The 25,847-nt window shown below is 39.6% G+C and overlaps 1 protein-coding gene across 4 annotated transcripts in view; it reads right to left on the bottom strand.

The window, feature by feature from the left end:
* Positions 1-25,847, bottom strand: part of LOC115645407 (sodium channel protein type 5 subunit alpha-like) — a 382,036-nt gene that overhangs the window by 274,169 nt on the left and 82,020 nt on the right. For all 4 annotated transcript variants that reach the window (XM_030550011.1, XM_030550007.1, XM_030550010.1 and 1 more), the window contains exons 4-7: positions 24,133-24,222; positions 19,744-19,872; positions 14,046-14,137; positions 5,921-6,151 (exon numbers count right to left, since the gene is read on the bottom strand). In XM_030550011.1, coding sequence (XP_030405871.1) covers positions 5,921-6,151; positions 14,046-14,137; positions 19,744-19,872; positions 24,133-24,222 — 542 coding nt within the window. The remainder of the gene's footprint in view (positions 1-5,920; positions 6,152-14,045; positions 14,138-19,743; positions 19,873-24,132; positions 24,223-25,847) is intronic.

Below are 25,847 nucleotides of genomic sequence, written 5' to 3'. Positions count from 1 at the left end.
ACTAAACAATCCCCGTTTTTAATCTCATCTCATATCTAAGAATTTCCAATTGCATTTATCATCTTTCTTGCTCGATGCTAATCTCTCTCCAAGTTAACTACAAAGATGACTGAAATTAGATATTGTACTCCAAGTTAGCAAAAGTCCTATGGCACCTTACAGACTAACAGATGTATTGGAGCATGAGCTTTCATGGGTAATACATCTCCAGCGAAGTGAGTATTCACCCACGAAGCTCAGGCTCTAATACGTCTGTTAGTCTATAAGGTGCCACAGGATTCTTGCTGCTTTTACAGATCCAGACTAACACAGCTACCCCTCTGATACGTTACTCCAAGTTAGGCTAACTAGTGCTTTTAAAAGCAATATCACAAATTCCAAGCCTTACATAATATATCCACTCAGCACTATCTGTTAGCCTCCTTTACTATTCCTGTACAAAGGAGTGCGAATCATCAAAACCATACCAATGTAGGGTTTCAAGAGACCTTGAGATGCCACCAAGGCTGAGACAGGACCAAGTAAACCTAGATGATCCCTGCTAGGGGTTTGCCCAACACGTTCTTAAAAAACCTCCAGTGAAGGGGATTCCATCACTTCCTTTGGAAGCCTATTCTACAGCTTAACTACCCTTACAGTTAGAAAGGTTTTCTTAATATCTAACCTAAATCTCCCTTACTGCAGATCAAGCTCATTGCTTCTTGTCCTACCATCAGTTAACATGGAGAACAATTGACCACAGTCCTCTCTATAACAGTCATTAACATATTTGAAGATCGAGAGTGAAGCTGATAACATTTTTCTTTTTTCAAGATCAAACATGCCCAGTTTTTATTAACCCTTCTTTATAGGCCAGGTTTTCTAAATTTCTTATTTTTTTTGTTGCTGGACCCTCTCAATTTATCCACATCTTTCCTAAAGTCTGATGCCTGGAACTGGACACAGTACTCCAGCTGAGGCTCACCAGTGCTGAGCAGAGTGGGACATCTACATTCCATGTCTCATATACAACACTCCTGTTGATACACCACAAAATATTATCCTTTTTGATTAATGTTGTGGCTCCTATTCTGATAGCTGTAGCTATCTTCTCCAGCATCTCCAGAAACACTTCATCATTCTCATCCTGAAGTCAGTAATGTTTCTGTAAAGACACTTGGCTCCTTGCCCCTCAATACTTTTCCAAACTGACTCAACACTTCCTCCCATTTGTTTAAATGATTTATGTCCGTCACTTGTAATTGAACATTACTACCCCACACTGTCTTCATTTTCCATCATAATGAAAGCACGTTAAAACCTTTAATTGGTATTACTATTTTTTACTATGTATACAGCATAGCCAAACTCTAACCCAGTCAAATCCATCACCCTACCAAGGCTGTTATTCATATAATAGGCAATATTTCCCCTGACCAAAAGAGGTATTTCCCTCATCACATTAATTATATAGCAAGTTATATTTGTACAGAGACAATTTCAATGTATGTCATTCCTGACTTTTATACACAGTGAGCCAGATTCTCATCCCTTCTCCATCCTATGTTTTTATCCAAGGATTTTATCCTGCTATCCATTACTGTAGAACCTGAGCACCTCACAGGCTTTAATGTATTTATCCTTATAATATCTCTGAGAGATAGGGAAGTATTATCCCTCTTTTTGCAGATGGAGAACTGATAGAGCCCTGGGCGAATACAATTTTATATCTGCAGATGCAGATATTTGTGGATATAAATCGATATCTGCAGAGCTGAAGGGCTCCACCAGGAACCGCAGTGGCAAAAGCAGCAGCACCACATCGGGCCGCCACTCCCAGTGCCCCATGCTGGCAGCTCCTCCAGCATGGTTGTACCATCCCCAGCCTTGCCCACTGGGGTGCGCACCAGGCTCACCAGCAGCCATTTCCAATGATGCTAATGTGTTCAAGCAGCGTGCATGCTCCCAGACAGGAGTCCCTTCCACGCAGCCGTCTGTGTCTTCTGTCTGGGGGCATGCAAGCCGCTTGAACACATGAGCACGATCTGGGACAGCTGTTGGTGAGCCTGATGCCCACCCCAGTGGGCCAGAGGAGTTGCTGGCTCCTAGGAGCAGCGGCCTGATATGCTGCTCCTTTCGCTGCTGTGGTTCCCGGTAGAGCCCTGCATGAATACTGATTTGCATCCGTGTATATAAATTTGTATCTGCACAGGGCTCTAAGAACTGAGACACAAACACAGTAACGGCCATATTTTTAAAGGCATTTAGGTGCTGAAAGATGCATCTTTCTGCATTTTTAGACATCCAAACTCCTTGAAAATTCTAGTCCTAAGAATTCTTCCAGCAACTAACAGAAGTTACTACATCACAGGCCCTGGTTCTCATGGGAGACTTCAATCACCCTGATATCTGCTGGGAGAGCAATACAGCGGTGCACAGACAATCCAAGAAGTTTTTGGAAAGTGTAGGGGACAATTTCCTGGTGCAAGTGCTAGAGGAACCAATTAGGGGCAGAGCTCTTCTTGATCTGCTGCTCACAAACAGGGGAGAATTAGTAGGTGAAGCAAAAGTGGATGGGAACCTGGGAGGCAGTGACCATCAGATGGTCAAGTTCAGGATCCTGACACAAGGAAGGAAGAAGGGAGAGCAGCTGAATATGGACCTTGGACTTCAGAAAAGCAGGCTTTGACTCCTGTGGGGAACTGATGGGCAGGATCCCCTGGGAGAATAATAGGAGACGGAAAGGAGTTCAGGAGAGCTCACTGTATTTTAAAGAATCTTTATTGAGGTTGCAGGAACAAACCATCCTGAGTGTAGAAACAATAGTAAAATATGGCAGGTGACCAGCTTGGCTTAACAGTGAAATCCTTGCTGATCTTAAACACTAAAAAGAAGCTTACAAGAAGTAGAAGACTGGATAAATGACCAGGGAGGAGTATAAAAATATTGCTCAGGCATGCAAGAGTGAAATCAGGAAGGCCAAATCACACTTGGAGTTGCAGCTAGCAAGAGATGATAAGAGTAACCAGAAGGGTTTCTTCAGGTATGTTAGCAACGAGAAGAAAGTCAAGGAAAGTGTGAGCCCCTTGCTGAAAGAGGGAGGCAACCTAGTGATAGAGGATGTGAAAAAGCTATGTACTCAATGCTTTTTTTGCCTCCGTCTTCATGAACAAGGTCAGTTCCCAGACTACTGCACTGGGCAGCACAGCATGCGGAGGAGATGACCAGCCCTGTGTGGAGAAAGAAGTGGTTCAGGACTATTTAGAAAAGCTGGACAAGCACCAGTCCCTGGGGCCAGATGCACTGCATCTGAGGGTGCTGAAGGAGTTGGCGGATGTGATTGTAGAGCAATTGGCCATAATCTTTGAAAACTCATGGTGATCGGGGAAGGTCCTGGATAACTGGAAAAAGGCTAATGTAGTGCCCATCTTTAAAAAAGTGAAGAAGGAGGATCCAGGGAACTACAGGCCAGTCGGGCCTCATCTCAGTCCCTGGAAAAATCATGGAACAGGTCCCCAAGGAATCAATTCTGAAAGCACTTAGAGGAGAGGAAAATGATCAGGAACAGTCAGCATGGATTCACCAAGGTCAAGTCATGTCTGACTAACCTAATTGTCTTCTATGATGAAACAACTGGCTCTGTGTATGAGGGGAAAGTAGTGGACGTGCTATTCCTTGACTTTAGCAACGCTTTTGATATGGTCTCCCACTGTATTCTTGCCAGCAAGTTAAAGAAGTATGGGCTGGATGAATGGACTATAAGGTGGATAGAAAGCTGGCTAGATCATCGGGCTCAACGGCTAGTGATCAATGGCTCCATGTCTAGCTGGCAGCCAGTATCAAGCAGAGTGCCCCAGGGTTGATCCTGGGCCCAGTTTTGTTCAATATCTTCATTAATGATCTGGAGGATGGTGTGGACTGCACCCTCAGCAAGTTTGCAGATGACACTAAACTGGGAGGAGTGGTAGATACGCTGGAGGGTAGGGATAGGATACAGAGGGATCTAGACAAATTAGAGGATTGGGCAAAAAGAAATCTGATGAGGTTCAACAAGGACAAGTGCAGAGTCCTGCACTTAGGAAGGAAGAATCCCATACACTGCTAGAGACTAGGGACCGAATGTCTAGGCAGCAGTTCTGCAGAAAGGACCTAGGGTTACAGTGGATGAGAAGCTGGAGATGAGTCAACAGTGTTCACTTGCTGCCAAGAAGTTTAACGGCATTTTGGGCTGTATAAATAGGGGCACTGCCAGCAGATCGAGGGACGTGATCGTTCCCCTCTATTCGACATTGGTGAGGCCTCACCTGGAGTACTGTGTCCAGTTTTGGGCCCCACATTACAAGAAGGATGTGGAAAAATTGGAAAGAGTACTGGAGAGGGGAACAAATACGATTAGGGGGCTGGAGCACATGACTTATGAAGAGAGGCTGAGGGACTGGGGATTGTTTAGTCTGTAGAAGAGAATAATAAGGGGGGATTTGATAGCTGCTTTCAACTAGCTGAAAGGGGGTTCCAAAGAGGATGGATCTAGACTGTTTTCAGTGGTAGCGGATGACAGAACAAGGAGCAATGGTCTCAAGTTGCAGTGGGGGAGGTTTAGGTTGGCTATTAGGAAAAACTTTTTCACTAGGAGGGTGGTGAAGCACTGGAATGGGATACCTAGGGAGGTGGTGGAATCTCCTTCCTTAGAGGTTTTTAAGTTCAGGCTTGACAAGCCTTGGCTGGGATGACTTAGCTGGGGATTGGTCCTGCTTTGAGCAGGGGGTTTGAGCAGGGGTGACCCTTTGAGGTCCCTTCCAACCCTGATATTCTATGATTCTGTGATTTACCCCAGGTCACACAAGAAGTCTGTGGTGGAGCAGAGAACTGAACTCAAATCTCCTGAATTGCAGGCTAGTGTCCTAATCACTAGGGTGCCCTTCCTCTCAAAATAACCACTGGAGTGTCCTTTCTCTCAAAATAAATAAAGTAACAAAATACTCACAGATTTCACCTTTCGTACATTAGCCATGAGTCACATCTGTCATGCTGCTATTATTTACCTTTCCTCAGCAGCATCATTAAATTATTTAGGGCTTGAACCAATGCTCACTGAAATTGATGAGAATCTTCTATTGACTTCCATGGGCTTTGGATCAGGCCTTTTGCCAATAGCAGAGTCATTCATTCTGACTATGAAGTTTATTTACATGAAAGGCAATTTTTAAAATTTTAATACAGGAGTTGTGTTAACATATTTTTACTTGTAATTCAAAGAAAAGCAGCCTGTAGATTGTTTAGAAATGCTCTGACATAGAAAGCAAACCTTCTGGTAATGTGATCACAGCACCAGATAATGCAATACTGCCAACTCCATATAGGGAGTTAAATCTCCCCAAATCATGAGATTTTTAACATTAATAAAAGGTTGCATTCATTTTATTTGCCTTTTGGCTTTTGAGTCTTTAGGAGTCACATTTTCAAGCTTTTCCCACTAACTATGAGAGCTAGAAACTTAGATTAACAAAAAGAAAAAAAAAGAGTAAAAAAGGTGAGAATTTCATATAATCACCTGACAGGGGCTTTAAGAATATCAAATTTTGTAAGACTCAAAAAATAAAAAAGTCTCAACAAATGGCAACACTGCAATGAGTAAAAAGAACAGGAGTACTTGTGGCACCTTGCTGATACAGACTAACATGCCTGCTACTCTGAAAACTGCAATAAATGTTTCAGTCATTATCACATGAGCCTACTAAGTGCCAACTGGTAGCACTGCTTCCAACAATGCAGTAAAAATATGGTGGCACATCTGGAGCTTCCCAAACCACTGGCCCATTCTTCTGGGAGAGGAATTCGGTCCATCCGTATTTTTGGCAGTAATTGGTTTGTACATAGGTTTTTATTATCATAATGCAAAGAGACAGATAACTAACTTAAAAGGTTAAAGAGAAGAGTTTACCTGGATCATTAAGAAAATCATCCAAGGAATTCCACTTCTGAATGCCTGAATAAGATGTGCCATTGGTAGAGTTAAATTCGGTGTAGTTCCTGACACACTTATGTCTCAAATTGCCCATAAAGAGCTGGAGGCCTATAAGGGCAAAGACACTCAAGCAGAAAACGGTCAGGATCATCACATCAGCAAGTTTCTTAACAGACTGGATCAGTGCACCTACGATGGTCTTCAGTCCTAGGGAGATAAAAGCCAAGAGTTTATAGACTTAGAAGCAGGAACAAAGGTGTAGTTAATTCCTTTTGAGAGCTGAAACTCTGCACAGAAGCTACAGTGCCTAATCAAAGGGTCTATATTACATATTTGGAACCTGATGGCACAAACAGGCAGAAGTGATTAATCTGAAAACGTAGTTTGGGCCTAATATTTTGGACAAATTTCTTCCTATTTATGTTTGTTCTACCTATTATTTTTAAATGAAATTTTTAAATGAAAAAGCTATTAAAAACAAAGAGAAACATATTTGAACTAAAAGGCCAGGAGTGAAACATAAAACTGATCATATATAAAATAAAACTGCATAGATGGTATGTAATATTTCAAGTGCATATTCTATGTAAGAGTAAACATATTAAAGATTTAGGTAACTGATTTGTCAACAGCATGCTCTAAGTTTCAAAAGTACCTAAGTGATTAGAGCCTAAGTCCCACAGACTTTTGAAAATTGGATTTCAGAGTCTAGGTCACTAGGAACTTTTGAAATTTTATCACTTGTGATCACATGAAGAAGCATGTGTGTACTGCTTTATGTCTGAACACTTTATGTAATAAGGCCAAATCCTGCTTGCCTTACTCAGGCAAATAGTCCCATTAACTTCAACCGGTTTGTATAAAATGAGGTGAATGTGAACCTTAGTGTGAGATCAAATATGGAGATATTTGAATGCTACATTATGTAAACAGCACCAAGGAAGATTTATTCCTTTTTAAAAGCCCTCTTATTCATCATAAATATCTAGCAGGACTTCCAAAGCAATTGCATGCCAGTAGCAGCTATGTTTTTTAATTAACATTCATTTTTAATGAATATTCAGTTACCAGTAACTAATGCTTCTGGTCCTTAATAACACTAATATGGTAGCATTAAAAGGAATTAAGTTAAAAGAAAACAAATGCAAAAGAAAGCAGGTGACTTTTTTTTAATGGGACATATTCATAATGAGTTGACCTGCCCACTGAACATCATCATACATATTAGGGCTTGATTCCCAGGAATTTCAACCCATAGCACTAACCAGTCATGAAAGTTAGATTAGAGCTATATGGGCAAAAAAAAATAATAAAAAAAATAAAAATAAATGCTTTAAAAAAAACCAAAGCAAAAAAGAAAACACACAAGGGTTTGTAAGAAAGCAAAACATTTTTTTGTTCTCTCTTCAAACTTGTTTCACAAACAAAAGGAAATTGCTGTTTCTAAAGCTGGTTGAAATCTCAGCATGGCCAATGGATCTTGCAGTACATAGATCCACAAGCGTAAACAAATTACACTCCTGTGCAGGGTATAACTGTTAACATAGGCCATTAAGTGTATTAATGGAAGTGGAATGGCCATGCAGCCACTACATACTGAACTACTAGGCTGTAGGAAGGCCATGTTTCCCTCCCAACCTCTCTGGATCCCCATGCCAAGCCAGTTTGTGCCATCGTGGGACAGAAAGGGCTGCAACATTTGCCCCTCTGCACACTGGCTTAAAAGAAAAAAAAAGTTGTGTAGAACAAACACTATCCAAGAGCAGATTTTCAAAAGAGCTCAGGGCCAGAGTTTCAAGTGCTCAGCACCCACAACACAGCCGTTTTCAAAAGTGCTCCCCTTTTATTTAGGCTCCTACATAAGAACCAGATTTTTGAGTGCTCTGAGCTCTTCTGGAAATCTGGCCACTTACTTTGGTGCCTAAATGGAAGTGAAGCTCTTCTGATAATGTTCATTTGGGGCCAGATTAACAAATCAAGAATCAGTAGGTCTCCCAATGCGAGAATGTATTCTCCCTTTCTGCAGATCTACAAAATGTTTGGTTACAGCCCAAATCTGTGGGTTTTCTTCAGGCAACATTCTCACACAAGTCCATGGAGCAGAGTGGGTATAAAGAAAAACAGGATCAGCCTGTTAATGGTTTTAAATTGAACAGTAGCAAAACAACCAGTGAGGAAAATCAGTTGTAAATACATTAGAGCAGTTTTTCTAATTGTTTTCTATCTAACTCACCAACATGCTTTGTTTGAGCTTTCATCACTGGCCGCTCTTTACATATACTGCCATTTGCCTTTTTGTAGCTGCTCAAACTTGGGATGTACAACTAAGAATTGGATTTTAGAGGGGAGCTCTAACTCTAGAGCTAACCCAGAAAATCTGATCCCATACACTTTCCCCTCAGTAATCCATGTGAAAGTCCTGCAGGACATCCACTTTATTAATATGAATTCAAACTCAGAGTTTCCATCTGTATTACTTTAGTTTAGTGATAACACTAGTTAACTTGCCAGATGCCTTGATATCTTTTGGCACATCACAAGGTATCTCAAACAGAAATTTAGTGTGGTGTATATCCCAACCACTACGTGCCAATTAGAGACTTGAATCTGCAAACCCTTACTCACATGAGAAAGAAGAATGGAACTCCTTGCATGAGCAAGGACAATATTAGGACCCAACCCTGAGAATACTTATTTACACAGGTAAGATTATATACAACATGAGGAAAGGTTTGCAATTTCAGGACCCACTGCTGTTAATGTTAAGGTTAATTTCTGAAACTTACTCTATCAGTTTAGTTACTACGGTTTTAAAATGGAACGATTATCCTCCAGTGTTCGTTTTATATGTTTAATCTGTGCAGAGACCAGGGAACTCCATTTTAGGAGGTTTTTCATTTTATTTATTCATGGGTTTTTTTTAGAACTTACACGACTATGAGCAATTTAGTGGAAAGTGCCTTAGTAATAAAATTATAACTATTGATTAAAAATAAATTACTCATTTCACTATTACTGGTGTATTGTACTGGGTAAAGCCATAAGGGAACGCGGAATATTTCTGGCAAGATCACTGTATTTTTGTCACATCTTACAAAATCAAGATGTGGCCAGAAAAGTAACTGTCATTCTCATAGTCACTTGGCGTGTGCATCACTATTTAAGTCACCACTAGCCAAAACGCTATGTACTGGTGCTATGAGAGCTGTGTCAATAGGAATTGAGGGCACTCAGAACCTTGCTGCAGGTGCTTTGCATTTCCCTTTCTCCCTGTTTTCTTTGTTTTTTCTAAAAAGGTAATTGCTAGATGTATTCAAATTTAGATCACTATTAAATCTTCTATGGAACTAATCCTCCTTTGAAATAATGCCAATGAGAACACTGCAGTACAACTTAATAGAATATACTATTTATAGAGCATTAAAGGCATTTATTTAACTCTTGCAGGTCAAGCACCAAACTCGGCAGCATGCAGCAGAAAGTCTTAAGGCCTGATCCAAAACTCATTGAAGTCAGTAGTCAATTCACATTAATTTCACACTTTGGATCAGGTCCTTACAGATTAATTAATTAAATATTCTTCTGAATGACTAAATTCTTTCCATACTTTTATGGCCAAATCCTGTTTTTCTTTCTCATATGGGTAGAGCCACTAAGTTCAGATGCTATGGTGTACCTAGATAGAGGAAGTAAACAAGCTGGATTTGGCCCAAAACATTACTATTAATAGTAGTAGAGGTTAACACATTAGAACATCACCAGAGATTAATGAAATAATAAGTATTCAAAAGCAAATTGCAAACCATAAAAAATGCAAGCAACACCAAACAGTGAAAAACAGTCACATCCCCGAAAACCATCTATTCCTCCTATGAAATTTAATAGATTATTAGCATTATTGAGTATGTCATCTATACCAGATGTTGGCAATCACTTACTGTACATCAGACACTTTCATGCATATTCCGGGAAAAAGAAACAAAAAGAAAAACAAAACCACCGAGTGTGACTTGCATGATGATTGCTATCACTTCGTCTATTCTCATCTCCTGAGATATGCATAGTTGTCATTACTGTCTCTTTGAGTTACGTGTATGTAGCAAGAAAAGAACACACTCCAATGAGTGTATTACGTTATTAGCCACAGACACACACTGCAGTTAACAGGTTTTTTTTACCTTGGAAAATGTATAGGACTGTCAGAGTTTCTGCAGATCATCTCTCAATGAGAAGAGTATGATTATTTTCCAGGCTTATCTTATATAAAGACATTAACATGTAACGTGTGTTTGCCACCTCCAAGTTTGATTGCTGCCCTCCAGGAGCTTCCCACTGGCTGCCTGCTTCTTGAGTGGAGTATGTTGCTACTACAAAGATGAAATTCAGCGTTATGGAGAGGGCCAAAACAAGACCTCCTGTAACATGTCTTTAAAGTGGGGCTTAAATGGGACATAAGTGGGATTTAAGTGGTGCTTAGGGTCTTTTGCTGTCACTCCACACATAGGTAAATTTCATGCATAAGGTCTGAAGACTTGTGCTCTGAGCTCTGCCTATAAATTCAGTTCCGAATGATAACTAAAGTGTTATTTACAGTATTTAAGGACCCTTTCCAATTCCCAAAGTCAATGAAAGACTCATGCTAACTTCAATGGGAGCTGGATCAGGCCCCAAAGACCTGACACCACTTCTCCCTCACATCTCATCATTGAAGCTGAGATGCTCCTGTTGGCAGTGTTTGTACTGAAGGCTCTGCTGTTCATCCTCTGTAGCTGAGGGTTCCTGCTAATGAAGCTTGCTCCTGCTGACAGTGTACCACAGCCTGAGATTGGCCATTTTCAATGAATATGTTTAATTTATTTTATTTATTAGTTATCATCAATGACTGGAGGGATTTCTCTGCACATAAAGTGCATGATATGAAGTCCACTGCAGTTGATGGAAAGATTTCCATTGACTTCAGTGAGATTTAGGTCAGGTCCAACATGGGGCATTGATGGGTGTTATTGAGTTGCCCAGTGGGCTGGCTCAAGAATTTTAGGATTAAATTTTAAAATTAAATGGACAATGTCTAGTTGCCATGACTATAAGTGATATTCAAAGTTCTAATTAATAAATAAAATCACCTACATTAAGGGGCTTTATTCCAAAGTGAAGCAACTGAAGTTGATGGATATATATGAGGAAATCAGAGACAAGGGATTTTTTTTTAAATGGCACTTGAATTTATTTAATGTAGACAGATTGGGCCAGATTCTCAGCTAGTGTAAATGTAAATGGCATAATATTACTGGAATCTAATGAAAAGATGATTTAACTCAGTGGATCCTTTGACTTCAGTGGGTCTACTCCAGTTAGGCACATACTTAAGGGTGTGATTTTCAATAGCACTAAGCATTAAATTAACTGCTCCCACTGAAGTCAATGGTAAAACTGTCATTGTTTCAGTAAAGCAGAGTTAAGCTAATGCTGAGTATTTTTGAAAATCAGCCCCTGAGCACTTTGCTGGGTGGAAGCCTTATATCAGCTTAGGATCTGGTCTATTATTTCAGGAAAGCAATTTCCCCAAGCTCACAAACTTCAGGTATTTCCGTTAATAAATAACCAGATGATGCTAAAATGCGATTGGAAATCACCTCAGGTCTTTGCAAAAGAGAGTGAATTCCAGCAATCACCCTCCTTATCTGAGAAATAACAAAGGCATCAAAAATACAATGCAGCCCAAGAATGGCATTTAAGATATTACTTTTCATCATTTTTCATTTTAAAATCAACTGTATGGTAATATTTCATCTCAGCAAAATCCTATATTATTATTAAAGACCCAAACTGAGCTCCAAAATAGACTTCTAAGAATACCTAAATATTTCTTTAAAAAGGATAACTCACCTGAAATTATCTACTAGCACGAGAGCACTCATGCATCTCTGTTTTACTAGCAATTAAATAGATGCCCAATCATTCATATCTCTCTATTCATGTAATTTTACATGCTCAAACACAGGTAATCTTGATGGTAAAATCCAAGGGCCAAATTCCCAGCTGGAAAAACTCCATGGAGTTATGTCAGCAAAGTATTCGGCCCCTAGTATCATGATATTAAAATAGTTATAAGAAAGTTAGCTGAATCTACATCCAAAGGACGAAAAGAGAGAACATGTGTTACTGCATATTGCACTAATAAATTATATATGATATCTTCTTTCACCAACAAATGGCTCAATCAGGTATTTAATAATACAGACAGGTTTGGGTGTATTTTAAATAATATCTTGTACTCTCCCTCTTCTCATTACAAAATAGATTCTATTTATTGTCTGAAGTCCAAACAAGCTTCAGCTCACTTTCTGATTTCTTAAGACATAGAATTATCACACATAGCTCAGCAAAATTGGTAGGCTGTGCTCTGAAGAGGTTCAGGATTGAAGACAAGATGGAAACTGAAAGGCATCCTGTGGTGATGACTGTCCCTCCAGGTTAGTCTTCAAATTACTGGCAAAAGAGAGAGAGCTCTTTTGTTGTTAGGTTTTTTTGTTGTTGTTTGGGTTTTTTTTGCTTAGCTATTACAGCCTTATGTGATCTGTAAACCATGGAGCTCGGCTTGCAGTTAAACCACGGCTTTCCCCAGCAGAAACATTTTCACAGTGAACACCTTAATTGTAAAAGATGTAAAAGCTTTTCGGCTTGTTTTATTTGTCTAGGATGACAAATAAAATACAAAACAGAAATGCTACAGGTTTTCAGAAGACTCAGACCTCTTAAACTACTCAATGAAGGCCACCACCTTTCCTCACACTGAGTATTAGCTTACTTTGCAAGTAGCTCCACTGACTTTAATGACACTAAGACTGGAGTTAGGCACTACTCACCATGCATAAGATTTGCAGAATCTGGCTCTAATTGTACAAGGTGTGTTCTTAAAATGTGTGCATCCCAACCACAGTATTTATGCCTACATTTGAAGCTCTATGTGGCTGTTGGTTATCACAGCTGATAACATGCATGACCACACATACTTAATCTAGGTCATTTATTTTGATTTTAGTGTCATAGTGCAAGTGTTTACAGTCTCCTGGGTTGAAAAATTTCACTACACTTAAATGACTGTGCTTGATTTTGAGCAGTCTTCTTAATTTTTCAAATATATTTAAACATGTAATTGCCAACATCTGTTCAGGATAATCATCAACAGGATCTACCATGCACGGTTTTTGCGATCTTCTCTACCTTGCCATGCAGGTTGTATATTTTAAACACTGAGGCTGAATGAGACCTGCCCATAGATAACACTTGGCAAGAATGTATTTCCATGGAGCTAGCTCTGAAATGGGCTCATCTCTGAATAAATCACTAATTTGAAACTATTATTAATCACAGTAAGTAATAACAGCTAAAAATAGGATCAAAGAGTTTTTGATTAAAACAACGCTATGGGAAAAGGGGTTAATTCACTAATGGAACTGTGTCAAAACACTGACTCTCTTTGGGATTGTTTCATTGAAAATGTGAAATATCAATTGGGAGAGATCCTGTCTCCACTGAAGTCAATGCCAAAATTCACACTGACTTTAACAGGACCAGAATTTCAGTCAAGGTTGCTATCCAATATAAGCAAGACAGCACCAGAAGAATTAAGGCATCTATGTTTCTAGCCATAAAATGAGTTCAGTTTTTAGCACAAACTTTGACTTGTCTGCAAAGGCACTTGGAAGTTCTAATAAATATATCTGAGGGCATCATTTATTCTTTCATTTTTAATATAAAAATCTGAAGATGTTAATGGAGCTTCATTGCCATTTTCATATGGTTCATGAATGAGTACCTTACGGATATGATTAACGATGCACTGCATAGAAAAGCTTATTATACAGTAGTACTCGTTTTAGTGAGCTTTGTCATTTTGGAAACAATTGTGATTCATTTTGCCCACAAAGCAGTATTGAAAAACATATGAAAAACGTCTTCTATTGACAGGTCACATTCCCTACATTCATCCATTCCCAATCAGTATCTATTATATTAAGTCATTTCTATTCACTGTATTTGCTACTGGAAATGGCATGTAGGCTTTAACTGCAGCCTGAGTGTTTAACCTGATTTTCACCTGAAATGACTGAGATTGTTTTCAGCGCCCGAAGTACTCTGAACGTTCGTAAGGCTGAGACATTGCCCAGGTCCACAAATTCAGTTATGTATCTGTAACAAGGGAAAGTCACACACAGACAATGACAAAACGCCAGCAAAAAACAACAGTCAAGGGGACAAGGAGAGACAGAGAGAGAATCACTTGTAGCTGAGCGCCAATATGCAAGGATCAGGGCTTCTTACCTGGGATTACTGAAATAGTTTTAAAAGCTCTCAATACCCTGAAAGTCCGAAGAGGTGTAACACTGACTAGTTTCACAAATTCTCCTACATACCTGTAGAATTAAATCACAGTTATTTGGAATTATACAGTAGAGTGTGCTATTGGATTGAATGAACAGGGCATTCACTTGTAAGAATGAATGCATCTGAATGAAGAGTACACCCACTTTATAAGGATGTTCTTATTTGCCATTCTTCCTGAGTATATCATATCGCACAAGATGCTAAATGTTCCCTACATCATAAATCTTACGAACCAGGCACAGCTTTCTTTAAAACTATACATAGGAGTTGGTTTTAACAGTGCTCAGCAGTGCATATTATACACATTATACCATCATGTTTCAGATTTAACCCCCTCAGGAATTACTGAAAACTTAAAAAAAAAACGAGGAAAATAAATTTCCTATAGTAGTTTTAAAAATTAAGTCTACAATATTCCCTGTAATACTGACATAACAGATTAAATCAATCACATATAATACAAGAGAAAATATCAACGTAAATAATTCCAGGGGATTATTTCTCATATATTGCTTTGGTACATTGCATAACTGATATGAGCCCTGAGAGATGATGAGAAAAGTAGTTATTTATTGCCTGAAATTGCAGAAGACCAATTTTAAGTGAGGACTATACTTTCAATCCCATAGTAATGCATTTCTCATAAAAAATACTGGTCCTGACACTCTACAGCCTTGCACATCATGTTGTCACTGATACTCATGCAAAGTGAGGTAAAATGTGAGTGTAAATGCTACTACTAGGGTAACTAATTGGAGAAATCTGATTTGGGGCTGTTTCACAAGTTATTTCCTCCAACCTAGTGTAGTGTATGCAGCCTGTCCACCATCTCACCTTCTAACCTCTTGGGTTCTAGCATGATTATGGGAAATTATATTTGCAAATTTTAGTTCCCGCAGATCCTCTATCCAATGGAATTTGTGTTTCAAGGATGAAGCTCACTGGGTTTTGTGCAGATACCTCTGGAGGGGTTACAGAGCAGCCTCTCCACATCTGCTAATCCAGATTATGACCTGCAACAGCAACACTGGTTCTCTTCTCCAGAGTCTCATGGGAGAGTTTGAGCAAACAGATTTGCCTTATCAGTAGTTCCTCCATTAGCCCACCCTCAATAGCTCTCTATTCCAGTCAAATGAGGGCTAACACCAAAACCCCCTTCTGCAGCAGGAGGGGGTGTGAAAACTTCCTTCAGCAGCTTCTATTCCATCCCCAATGGTAGAGCCTCCACATTTGTCTGAATTTCATTCTAGCTGTATGTAATTCAGATCCCCAAATGTCCAGAAATTATAAGTGATCTATGGCACGTGGATGTGGTTTTGCTCACTGCAGATTTGTAAAAGCATATTAATAATCTGTAGATGAGCATATAACCAAATGATACAAGTGATATTGCCTTTTGTTCCCAGTATGGCATTTAAAAACTGAAGAGCAAGCCCAGCGAGTGCACAGCGAGTGTAGTACTGTATATTGTATGCTCCCGTACAATATGGAAAACAGACCCTGTGTACATTCTGCCATGCTTATTGTTCTATTGAACTAAAAGATGCTGTCTGTATCTATGACCTATACAACTAGTTCTATTATATGCTCAGGAGGGGAGATACTGTAATTTCACAGTAATGACCCAATAACTCTAAAAGAAACTATAGGACTTGTACAATAACATGTGCTAACAAAAGAACTTTTATCTCCTGATAACTGTTCAGTTAACTCAGACCAACATTATACTTATTGTCTGAGCACATCAAAGCTTTACACCCATGAATTTGTGTGGGATAAAACCTTGCACATTTCAGCACTCCCTATCCCGTTACGAATCCTCACACACTATTCACTGCTCATGCTTCCAGGTGCATAGGCGAACTACCAATAATATCACACCAACTATAAGCAAACAAGACTGTAGAGCTACCTGAGATTCAGTACAATTCTGGTTTTAATGATTTGCAAATTGCATTCATGTAAGGTACAAATCATGTCAGAATAGAGCCCAATATTCAAAGCTTCTCAATGTCTGCTGTTAAATATACCTGGAAAACAAGATTCATAACATTCAGATTATCTTGCAATCAATTTTAACTCTCTCACTGCTACTTGAGTGCCTGAAGAACTGTTTCCTACTAGAGAAGAATACGATTGTTTCTATTCCATTCCAGCCCTACTCAATAACTGAACCCCTCAATTCTGTCAAAAACACATTTGATTAAAATATGTTAATATGAAATGGCTTAAAATAGGCACCAACAGGCGTATAAGCTGATTCTGAAGCATCTGGTTATTGAAATAATTTTGTTTCATCTGTGTGTGTTTTTCACTGCAGACCCTCTATTTTAGGGGGCCTTAAGTGATTAAAAAAAATCATTTGGACAGTAATTTGGCAGACAGCCTAGGAACAAAATACTGGGGCCTATTCTCTTGCCAAAGGGTGTAGTATCTAACTGACAAGCAGACCAGTTTCAAGATAAATCTTTATTATGAGCAGGCACTATATACAGATATGAGGTAACGAAACTTTCTACTACTCTGCGTAGCTGCAGCCAGCAACTTCCCTGTCCTGGACTTTGTTTCTGCCCCAGCAAGAAGTGTCCTAGGAAACCCAAGGACTGCATTTACAATGCACAGGAAGTATGGCATCTCTACACTTGCTGGAGTATGGCATCTCTACACTTGCTCTAGAACAATGAGACCTTCTGTGTGGGTGCTACGAAGCCACTGACAGGAGAATTGGACCCCAAATCATTTTCATACCACTGCAAGAACTAAAACGCACGCACAATATCACAAAGAGGGAAAGTCCTGTAGGCTCGATGAGCTAAATTCTAGTTTCTTCACAAGTGGGTGAAATTCATCCTAGTGCACCAGAGCCACCAAAGACCTGTGATCTGCTTAAGTCCCAGGTAAACTAAGTGGGGCACAAGTTTTGTGCTGGCCCTCTCTGCACAGGAGTGAATTTCACCTAGTCCAAGTAGTTCTGTGATGCAGTATGAGAATAGAATATCACCCCCCACCGCTCAGCTGAGAAGCAGCCATGCAGCAGATGCACAGCCACTTTGCAGCCTCAAGGCTAGGCAGCCTCTGCATTCTTACCGTTACTCTCTCTTGGTCCACTCTTACCCATCCTAAAAGTCCTTTGTCTGCTAGGGTAGAGGGAACTGCTGAATAACACAGCTCCACAATATGCCAGAGTTGGAGACTCCTGCATGAGCTCCTTACCTCACCCACCACCTCACGGACAATGGAACTACACTGCCTTGCTTTTGCTACTTGCTGACATTCCGTGCCTGTGAAGGGGATGGCAGAATTGTACCACTCCTCCCCTAGGTATAATTCCACTCTACTTTTAAATGCAATAAAGAAGGATCACACACAGCACCACAGAGGGAACATATTTAACTTAAACTGATGCAAAAAGACATTTAACATGGGGTTGGTCCCCAAAAGGGCCTCTTCTTTAGGGCACCATTTTTAAATGCTTATCATAGGCATGTCCAGATGCTGATTTCAGAGTAACTCAGAATCTGGCCATCTTAATACTAGATCTGAGCCAAAGACCACTGAAGTCAATGGGAGTATTTTTATAGAAAATAATGGTAATTATTTTACACCTCTAAATATTGTTCTTTTGAGCAATATTAATAGAAACTTATATCCCAAACCTGACCCCGTAAGACTCTTGCAACTAACTTCAATGTCCCATAGCTGTGCCTGGACCAGGGGATGGATGGACACATTTTACCTAATTTTGGATCCACTCAAATATGATGATTCAGGATTTCAGCTCAAATATCAATGTTTGCATTCTGCTGGAAGGAGGCTTTAAACAAAGGAGGAGAAAGAAGGCAGAGAGAACAAAAATTCAATGGGGAAAAAACCAGCAGAAAAATGTAGCAGAAAACAGGTCAGGGTGGAGGGAGAGAAAAGAAAATACAGAGATACCAAGAGGGGAGAAAGAATGGAGAAGGAGAGAGGAAGAGAGAAAATAATATTTTGACAAAATAAACATGGTGTATTCGATATTGCAAAATAGAGTTTGGGGCTGATTCCCCAGGGCATCACTCCAGGTTTATGCTGGTGTAATTCCACTGAAATCAATGGCCCAGATTCTCCTGTACACTGAGATCTGCTTGGAGCAGGATGGGGGAGGGCATCAAGGAGCTGACTGGTGGGTTCTGACTTTCTGAGATGATCTGCACAGGCCCCAGTCTCAAGGATCCACGTTCCACAGGGGATTGGTGGAATTCACCGCATTCTGACCACACACACTGCCTACACTCAATCAGGATGGTGAGGTGGGCACAGAGTCAGACATGAGTGACTCTGTGTCAGCTGAGAGCTCCCCCAGACCAGAGATATTCTTGGCTAGACAGATCCCTCTGCTCACCAGCTTCTTTGCATTGCCAGAACCCAAAATAGACTGACTTACAATGGAGAGGGCACTCAAGCATGGAATGGGAGGCAGTGATAGGACCTTGTTCCCAGTATATGCAACAAGCTTCTGTTTAGCTTCAAAAAACACAATGAGTTTTACCTCAGTTCCCACAGAAAAAGTATTGGTTAAGTTACAGGGGGAGGAAAGGAGTTTGTCAGCTCAGTCTAGCTTGGTGACCGAGAGCATTGCAAATCCCAAAGCTTTGCTCTGTTCTAACCTACTCTCAATAAAACATTCATTGTGGGCCACAGATTCCTGAGCACTTCCCCACTTTACATATGCCGGAGCAGTGCAAGGGCATCTTTCAGGGAGAAGCTCATAACTTCTTATTTCCTTTTTAATTGTGTTATTATCTTGCTGGCTTTTGGTGTGTTATTGGGGGTCGAGTGAGATTTTTACAGGATTTTTATTTTATTTTGGGTAACTACTAATTAAAATGTGTTATTTATTGTTAACAATCCCGATTATGCATACTAGTTACTATTTTCTGTGTACAAGAGGGAGACAGTCATAATATCAGAGCTACCTCTGTGGCCTGTGTCAGGGATGGAAGTATTAAAGAGGAGAAGGCATTTCAATTTTTATTGCAATGCAGTTATCTCTAAACAGATATATTTATGTATTTCATCACTTGCATTCTCATAACACTTTCCATCCAAGAATCTTACAGCACCCACAAACATGAATTAATTAAGTCACATAAACCCAGATATTATTATAACCAATTTACAGATAGATAAACTGAGGCACAGAGAGGTTAAACAACTTGCTAAAGATCACCCAGCAAGCTGCCAAAATCTGTACTGGAACTTAGGAAAAAGTTCTCTGCTCTAGAACCACTCAGGAACAATTCCATAGAGATTTGTTGTAGCTGAAGTATTGTGCTGGTACACTGGTGAACAACAGTTATTAAAAAGGACAGGCAAAAAGTAGTTACACTGCATGTTACGCTCTTGAAAAAGAACAATGGAGTGCTACTTACGCCATAATAATGACACTGAAATCCAGCCAATTCCATGGATCTCGAAGGAAGGTGAATTCTGTCATACAAAATCCTCTTGCCAGTATTTTTATCAATGATTCAAAAGTGTAAATACCAGTGAAAGTGTACCTGGGGAGTAAAGTGTCCAAGAAAATCAATGGCATTAGCAGTTAATGAAGGAGTTGAGGCACATTCAGCTTATTCACTCTGGGCCCAATCCTACTCAGATGAGAAATTCCTACTCATTACAATAGGATTACTCATATGAGTAATGGTTGTGGCATCAGGCCCTTTGTGAGCTGCTTCACGTGTGGACCCGGTAACATATGAGAAATGGGGAAGCACATGTGACAGCCTTATAATGAATGCAGGCTTCACTGCAGCGTATCTTCATGAATCTGCAGTCACTGAGTGAGACATGAAAACTATCTAGAAACATTACGTTACTGGACTCTGAAGCACGCCAGCAATAGTCAATGGAAAGGGAATGGATTATGTAGCATTCCCTGTTATAGATCATATTTAAGTGAAAGATTCTATTCATACCTCTCATCTCTTTCTATCTAGATCATATCAATGTTCAATAGATGAAATCATGATTCAGCTTCACCTAATGCATTATAAAGACAGATTCCCAACTGCCAAGTTCCTGATGTTTCACTGTCTGTGGTAAATAACACCAGTCACAAGCATTAAATAGCAGTGTAATGTCCTAACTGAAAATATGCATTATATGTAATGATTTGGACCTGCTGGGATTTAAAAAGGGGGCAGCAGTGTGTTTTTATTTACAACAGTAAGTTGTGTACTACCAACAGCTTCTTCATTGTGAATGACAAAATGGATAGAAGTATTCCATGAGTTTTCCTTTGCAATAAATATAGTTAGGCCAAAACTGAGCATATTCTGTATGGACAGTAGCCAGGGACCTGAGCAACAGGATTCAGAGCTGGATCCTATTTCACCCAGTAGAGTTCATGGGTTAAATCTTGGCCTCATAGACCTCAGTGGAGCCAGGGTTTCACCCTATGATTAGTCAGGTCTAGGGATTTCCCCTCAGGACCATTTCTAATAAAGAACTGAAATTATATAGCTCTAGCACTTCAAAAAGAAATGGATTTTTACTAACATCGGTAGAAAAACTTAGATTGTAAGCTCTTTAGGGCAGGGGCCATCTCTTTGTTATGTAGTGCCTCAACACAATGGGATCCTGGGCCTGCCTGTGTCTTTTTCCTTCACTCCTGATTTGTTGGATTGTTTTACTCACCTGATTGTCAGGACTGTGCTTTACGTGACCAAACCATCTCAGACTGGACTGCCTCATTTTTTCCATTGGTGAGTGTTAGAGAGATGCCCAAAGTTAACACCGCCCTCAGATAATAATAAATAGTAATCTTTAAAAACACATCACCAACCACCCTCTCTACCACCTGCCCCTATTGGCCTCTTATTTTTATTTTTAACTCCTCTGATGAAGTGAAGATGCATTTGATAACCAGGCAGAATTCTCATTCTGATTTTTGTAGGTGGGCCCTCATTTAAAAAAAATGGCACACACACGAAAAAGCCTCACAACTCATATGCTACCACATGGGTCTCTTCACTGGAAATAGCTGTTTGTGTGTAATTTTCATTCCCCAGAATGCTGATTCTCTGTCTGGTCTAGTCTGTGTGTACTAAATACATGCATTGTTCATTAATGCCAGCTCACACATGGGCACATAGCACCTGATCCCAAATACACTGAAGTCAGGAGTCATGACTTGACTAATGGCTGTTAGCTCAGGCCCTCATGATGAAATCCTGGTTCCATTAAAGTCAACGGGAGCTTTGCCAGTGACTTCAATAGAGCCAAGATTTTACCCCAGTGCTCATAATCTAAAGAATGGAAACATCACCATATAAAATTGCATGAACACACAAATACCACAGGTTGGTTTGGTGCTTTGCAAGAATAGGTGGTGTAGCAAATAAGGGCCAGATTGTGCCCAGCTGTTTCATGAGTGCACTAAGAGGGAGGTAGGATGCAAAGTCTTCTTGTACTAGTGCCCTTAGTTCTGCAGCTGAACACAATTAAAGCCCCTCTCAGGGCCCCTAAAGGTGCTCGCCACTGAAAAGTCAATGGCCCTGTTCTCCCTCCACACCAGCCAGCAGAGCTCAGTTGGACATTACGTGAGGGTTTCAGACACCCTATAACATACCTGTTGGAACTACGGGTGCTGCCACACCCCTAGGTTTGAAGTGGTTTCCATTTTGATTCAATGGCTCTCAGTAACCCCACTATACAAATTGCTCCAGCACCCCTCCCCTCTAATGGTGTGATCTAGCAGGCCCACTGTCTCTGTGAACCTCCCTGCAGTTTTGGGAGAGGAATCGTCTCAGAGTTCCCACGTCTTTTACTGAGCTCTTCATGGCTTCTAGATTTGGTGCTGCTTCTGGTATCCAAAATACAGGCCAAACAATTGACAGGGGCTCTTTAAGCATATGTTTTCATTAATAAATGTGAAAAGATATACAAAGAATTAAAAAATAACTCCGCTGTGCATACGCTCGTTAAAATGATAAAGACCTTTCCTTTGTTCAACATGTCAGCTGGTTTAATTGATTTCACAGTCATCGTCTAATTCTGAATGGATGTGGAGGTCCTTCAGCAATGCAAGGGTTTCTATAACAACAGAAACCACTCTGCTAATTGATCTTTTGGGGCCAAGTTAAATCCATTTCTTTTTTTCAAAATGTAAGTGTTTATACCACTTATTTTTAAGTGGTGCTTTATAACATATGTACAAAGCACCACTCTCTTGTTCATTGTGGGGTTCTGCATCCTCACTGAGGCAACAAGGCAAAACAGAGTGATTTTAGATTCTTAAAATGTATTATTGGTCTAATTTTTTACAAATAATTCTTAAATTAAAGTTCATTGGGTCATTCTTGTCTTCAAAATTAGCTACCTTTGAGCTTGTGCTTTGAATTTGAGGAGGAAAGACTGAGAGGTATTTTTTTTTATGAAAAGAAAAGGATTCATTCCACACTGCATGATCAATGAATGCTTCTGTTCTGGACTATGATTTGTTGCACAGCCTATTTGGTGCACTGAAGATATTATTTACATTTTACTCACTGAAGGAAGTGTCTAGTGCTTTAATTTTTCCCTCTAGAACATTCAAATTCCAAAGTACAGACCTGTAGACTGACTCATGCATCCATATGATATCTATATTTCAGTCAAATACATGATGGGTACTGTACTTTGTAACAATTTCCAACAGGAAAAAGACAACACTGTGGGAAGGGGTGTGGAAGAAAGCCACAGGCATAGCTGTAAGGTAGTAAAATCATACTGAAACACATGATGCATCCTGATATTAGGATGTTATGATGATCAAATCAGTTGTTAGGTTCAGAGCTGGCTTAAAGTTTGTAATTTCTGGAAGCAATTCTTTTTCTAGAAGATGTGCCTTGCATGATCTTGGGAAGCCTAAAGAAGAGAAGTGCACTTTGCTGTCTCTCCCTAAGGCCCTGACTAGACTAGCCACCAGGCTAGAGAACAGCAGATGGCTGTGTTTATCATATGTCAGACAAAAATAAAAAGTCTGTTCTGATTGGTTCAATGAGCCAAAGTAATTGTTTAATGTACTATATGTTGATTAGCTTGTGCATCTGGTATCTATTTCCATAAGGAATATTTTGAAACAACTTATAGAAATGCAAACTTACCAGCCTTAACTTTAAAGCTAGCTTAAAAAAAAAAAACAGAACAGGAAACGGTCAGTTAAAGCTCTGAGGGTTTTCTGGGAGCTCTGACCATCTGAGAAATTCAGACAACCCCACAGAGAATTCCAAAGGTTTCGTAGTTTCTCATAAAATATATCTAGAAATTATTTGTATATACCATAGCTCTTTTCATTATGGCCTTGGTCCAAAGCCCACTGATATCAGTAGAAGACGGTATTGATGTCAACGGGCTTTGGATTATGCCTTTAGGTTTGAACCAAGCATGTTCTGTAAGTATTTTCTGAAATCATTCAATTAGAAGTCCAGTAACATATTTCACTGTATTCAGCTTCTGAATCCCTTACATGGAAACTCAGGAAGGCAAGCCAATTTCAAATGGAGCTCTAATCATACCATGATTCCATTCAGATGTAGCATAGCAGGTGCATTCAGCAAAAAGTATGAGTTTGGTAGACTGAAAATTGTTAACTTACTTTCTAAGGGAGTTTTCAGAGGCGAGAAATACCTGGCAAAACATTTTGTCAGGACAAATAGTGCATAGAAGTCAATATTAATGGAAAAAATTAGATAACAGCAAACAAAATGAGAAGACTACTATGAAAGAGTATAGAAGAGCTAAAGGTAGGGCCTACACCGAGCTGCAGAGATACTTACTCAACATATTTATTCCATGACTGAACCTCCGATTGTGCCATGAACACACAGTTGGTTAAAATAGTGCACATAATAAACATACTGAACAATGTAAATATACAAGTTAAGGAAAAACGTGACTGTGTAAAAAGACCTCAGAAAAGGTCCCTAATTTTTTCAAGCACTGCATATTTGATCTGATGACTCATTCATATTTTGTAGCATGCATAAACATTAACACATAGAAGTTGTGTGCAATTATATATGAAGGAATACCTGGACATCTAATCATAGTAAAATCTTTGGGCTCTATCCTGCTTTATTTCATTATCTACATCTTTTATGCATATTTTGAATAGTAAAATGGATGCAGCGATTGTGCAGCATTCAATTAATACAACACCCAAAACATATAATCATGTGAAGGTTTGGATTTTGTGACAGCGTGCTTAGGTGTGAACCTCAGCATTTGTCTGCTAATTCTGTCTCAGTACTTTATGCTGTATCCTGAAACAAAGAAGAAACTATCAGTAGATAATAATATACAGGGAGAGACTGTGTAGGAAAACTGTCTGAAAATCATGTATTCATCTTCAGGCTCTTGAGACCCTCCTTCAAAGCTGCCACCTTCCCGCTCTATTAGTATTGGGTCATCTGAACCTGCTTGGCAATGGGGCAAACTCTAGATAACGTCTTTTCATTCACTCCAATGGGCTTTGAGTCATGCCCTGGGTATGGAGGGGTTACTAAAGGCTAGTAGCTTCATGGCAGTACTGTAATTTTGCACATGTACAGGCCCAATTTATAAACATTGTTGCCTCAGTTAGGGCACCAACTATTCTATTAGGAAATGAAGAGCAACATTCAGACTCTCAAATATGCATTCTGCTCACCTAGATGCTGATTTGAGACCCTAAACATGGAACTAGACATCCTAAATTGAGTTCTCAAGTTTGAAAACTGGGTTTCCTGAATCACTTCTTTTAAAACAAAAGCTGCATGCTGTGAAAAGTACTAAGTGTAATGGGATTCTCATTTGTTCATAAAGGTTCACGTTTTACTGATATTATCCATAAGTGGGAAGCACAGAAGGCATAGGAAAATGACCTGGCATTTTGTCGATATCCTGGGATACACATAAGAGAAAAGAGAATTAGAATGAGAATTTCCTTTGTTAATCGAGAAAAGATACATACATCTTCACCTCCCACTTATCATAGTTCTATGATCATTTTATGTTATAGAAAAGCAATCTCACATGAATTTTGAGGGTATGTCTGAAATGTTTGTATCTAAGCTACATGAAAATCATCCTTTTGTGGAACTACAATCTCTGCTGAATACAGAATGGAATGTTTTCTGATCTACTGCATACGCAATAGCAAGATCAAATAGGTAGTAACCACTCCATGTATTCCCATGTGCAAACTTAAAAACCAGTAATTGAACTCAAAGGGAATACTCACCCAAACACATTTTCCACTGCAGGGGCATATGGTTCTTGATGCGCAACTGAAAGAGGGTATCTGGGAGCCAGCCTCATTTTCTTAATTCAGGCTTAGATTGGAGTGTAATGGTTGTGTCTATCAAGTAACTTGATTAAGTTATTACATATTTTCAGGTACAAAAAGACTGAGCATCACCTAGAAAATTGTGGATTACTTTTCAACTACAGTGAAAATTCTATGAAAAAAAATGGACAGCAAGCAATTTTCAGGCTTTTTCAAACAAGCAAA

This window comes from Gopherus evgoodei, chromosome 2 (assembly GCF_007399415.2).
Source record: "Gopherus evgoodei ecotype Sinaloan lineage chromosome 2, rGopEvg1_v1.p, whole genome shotgun sequence".
In the NCBI taxonomy this organism is placed as follows: Eukaryota; Metazoa; Chordata; order Testudines; family Testudinidae; genus Gopherus; species Gopherus evgoodei.
Note: the sequence above shows the minus strand (reverse complement) of the source record. Positions and strands in the feature narration are given on the sequence as shown.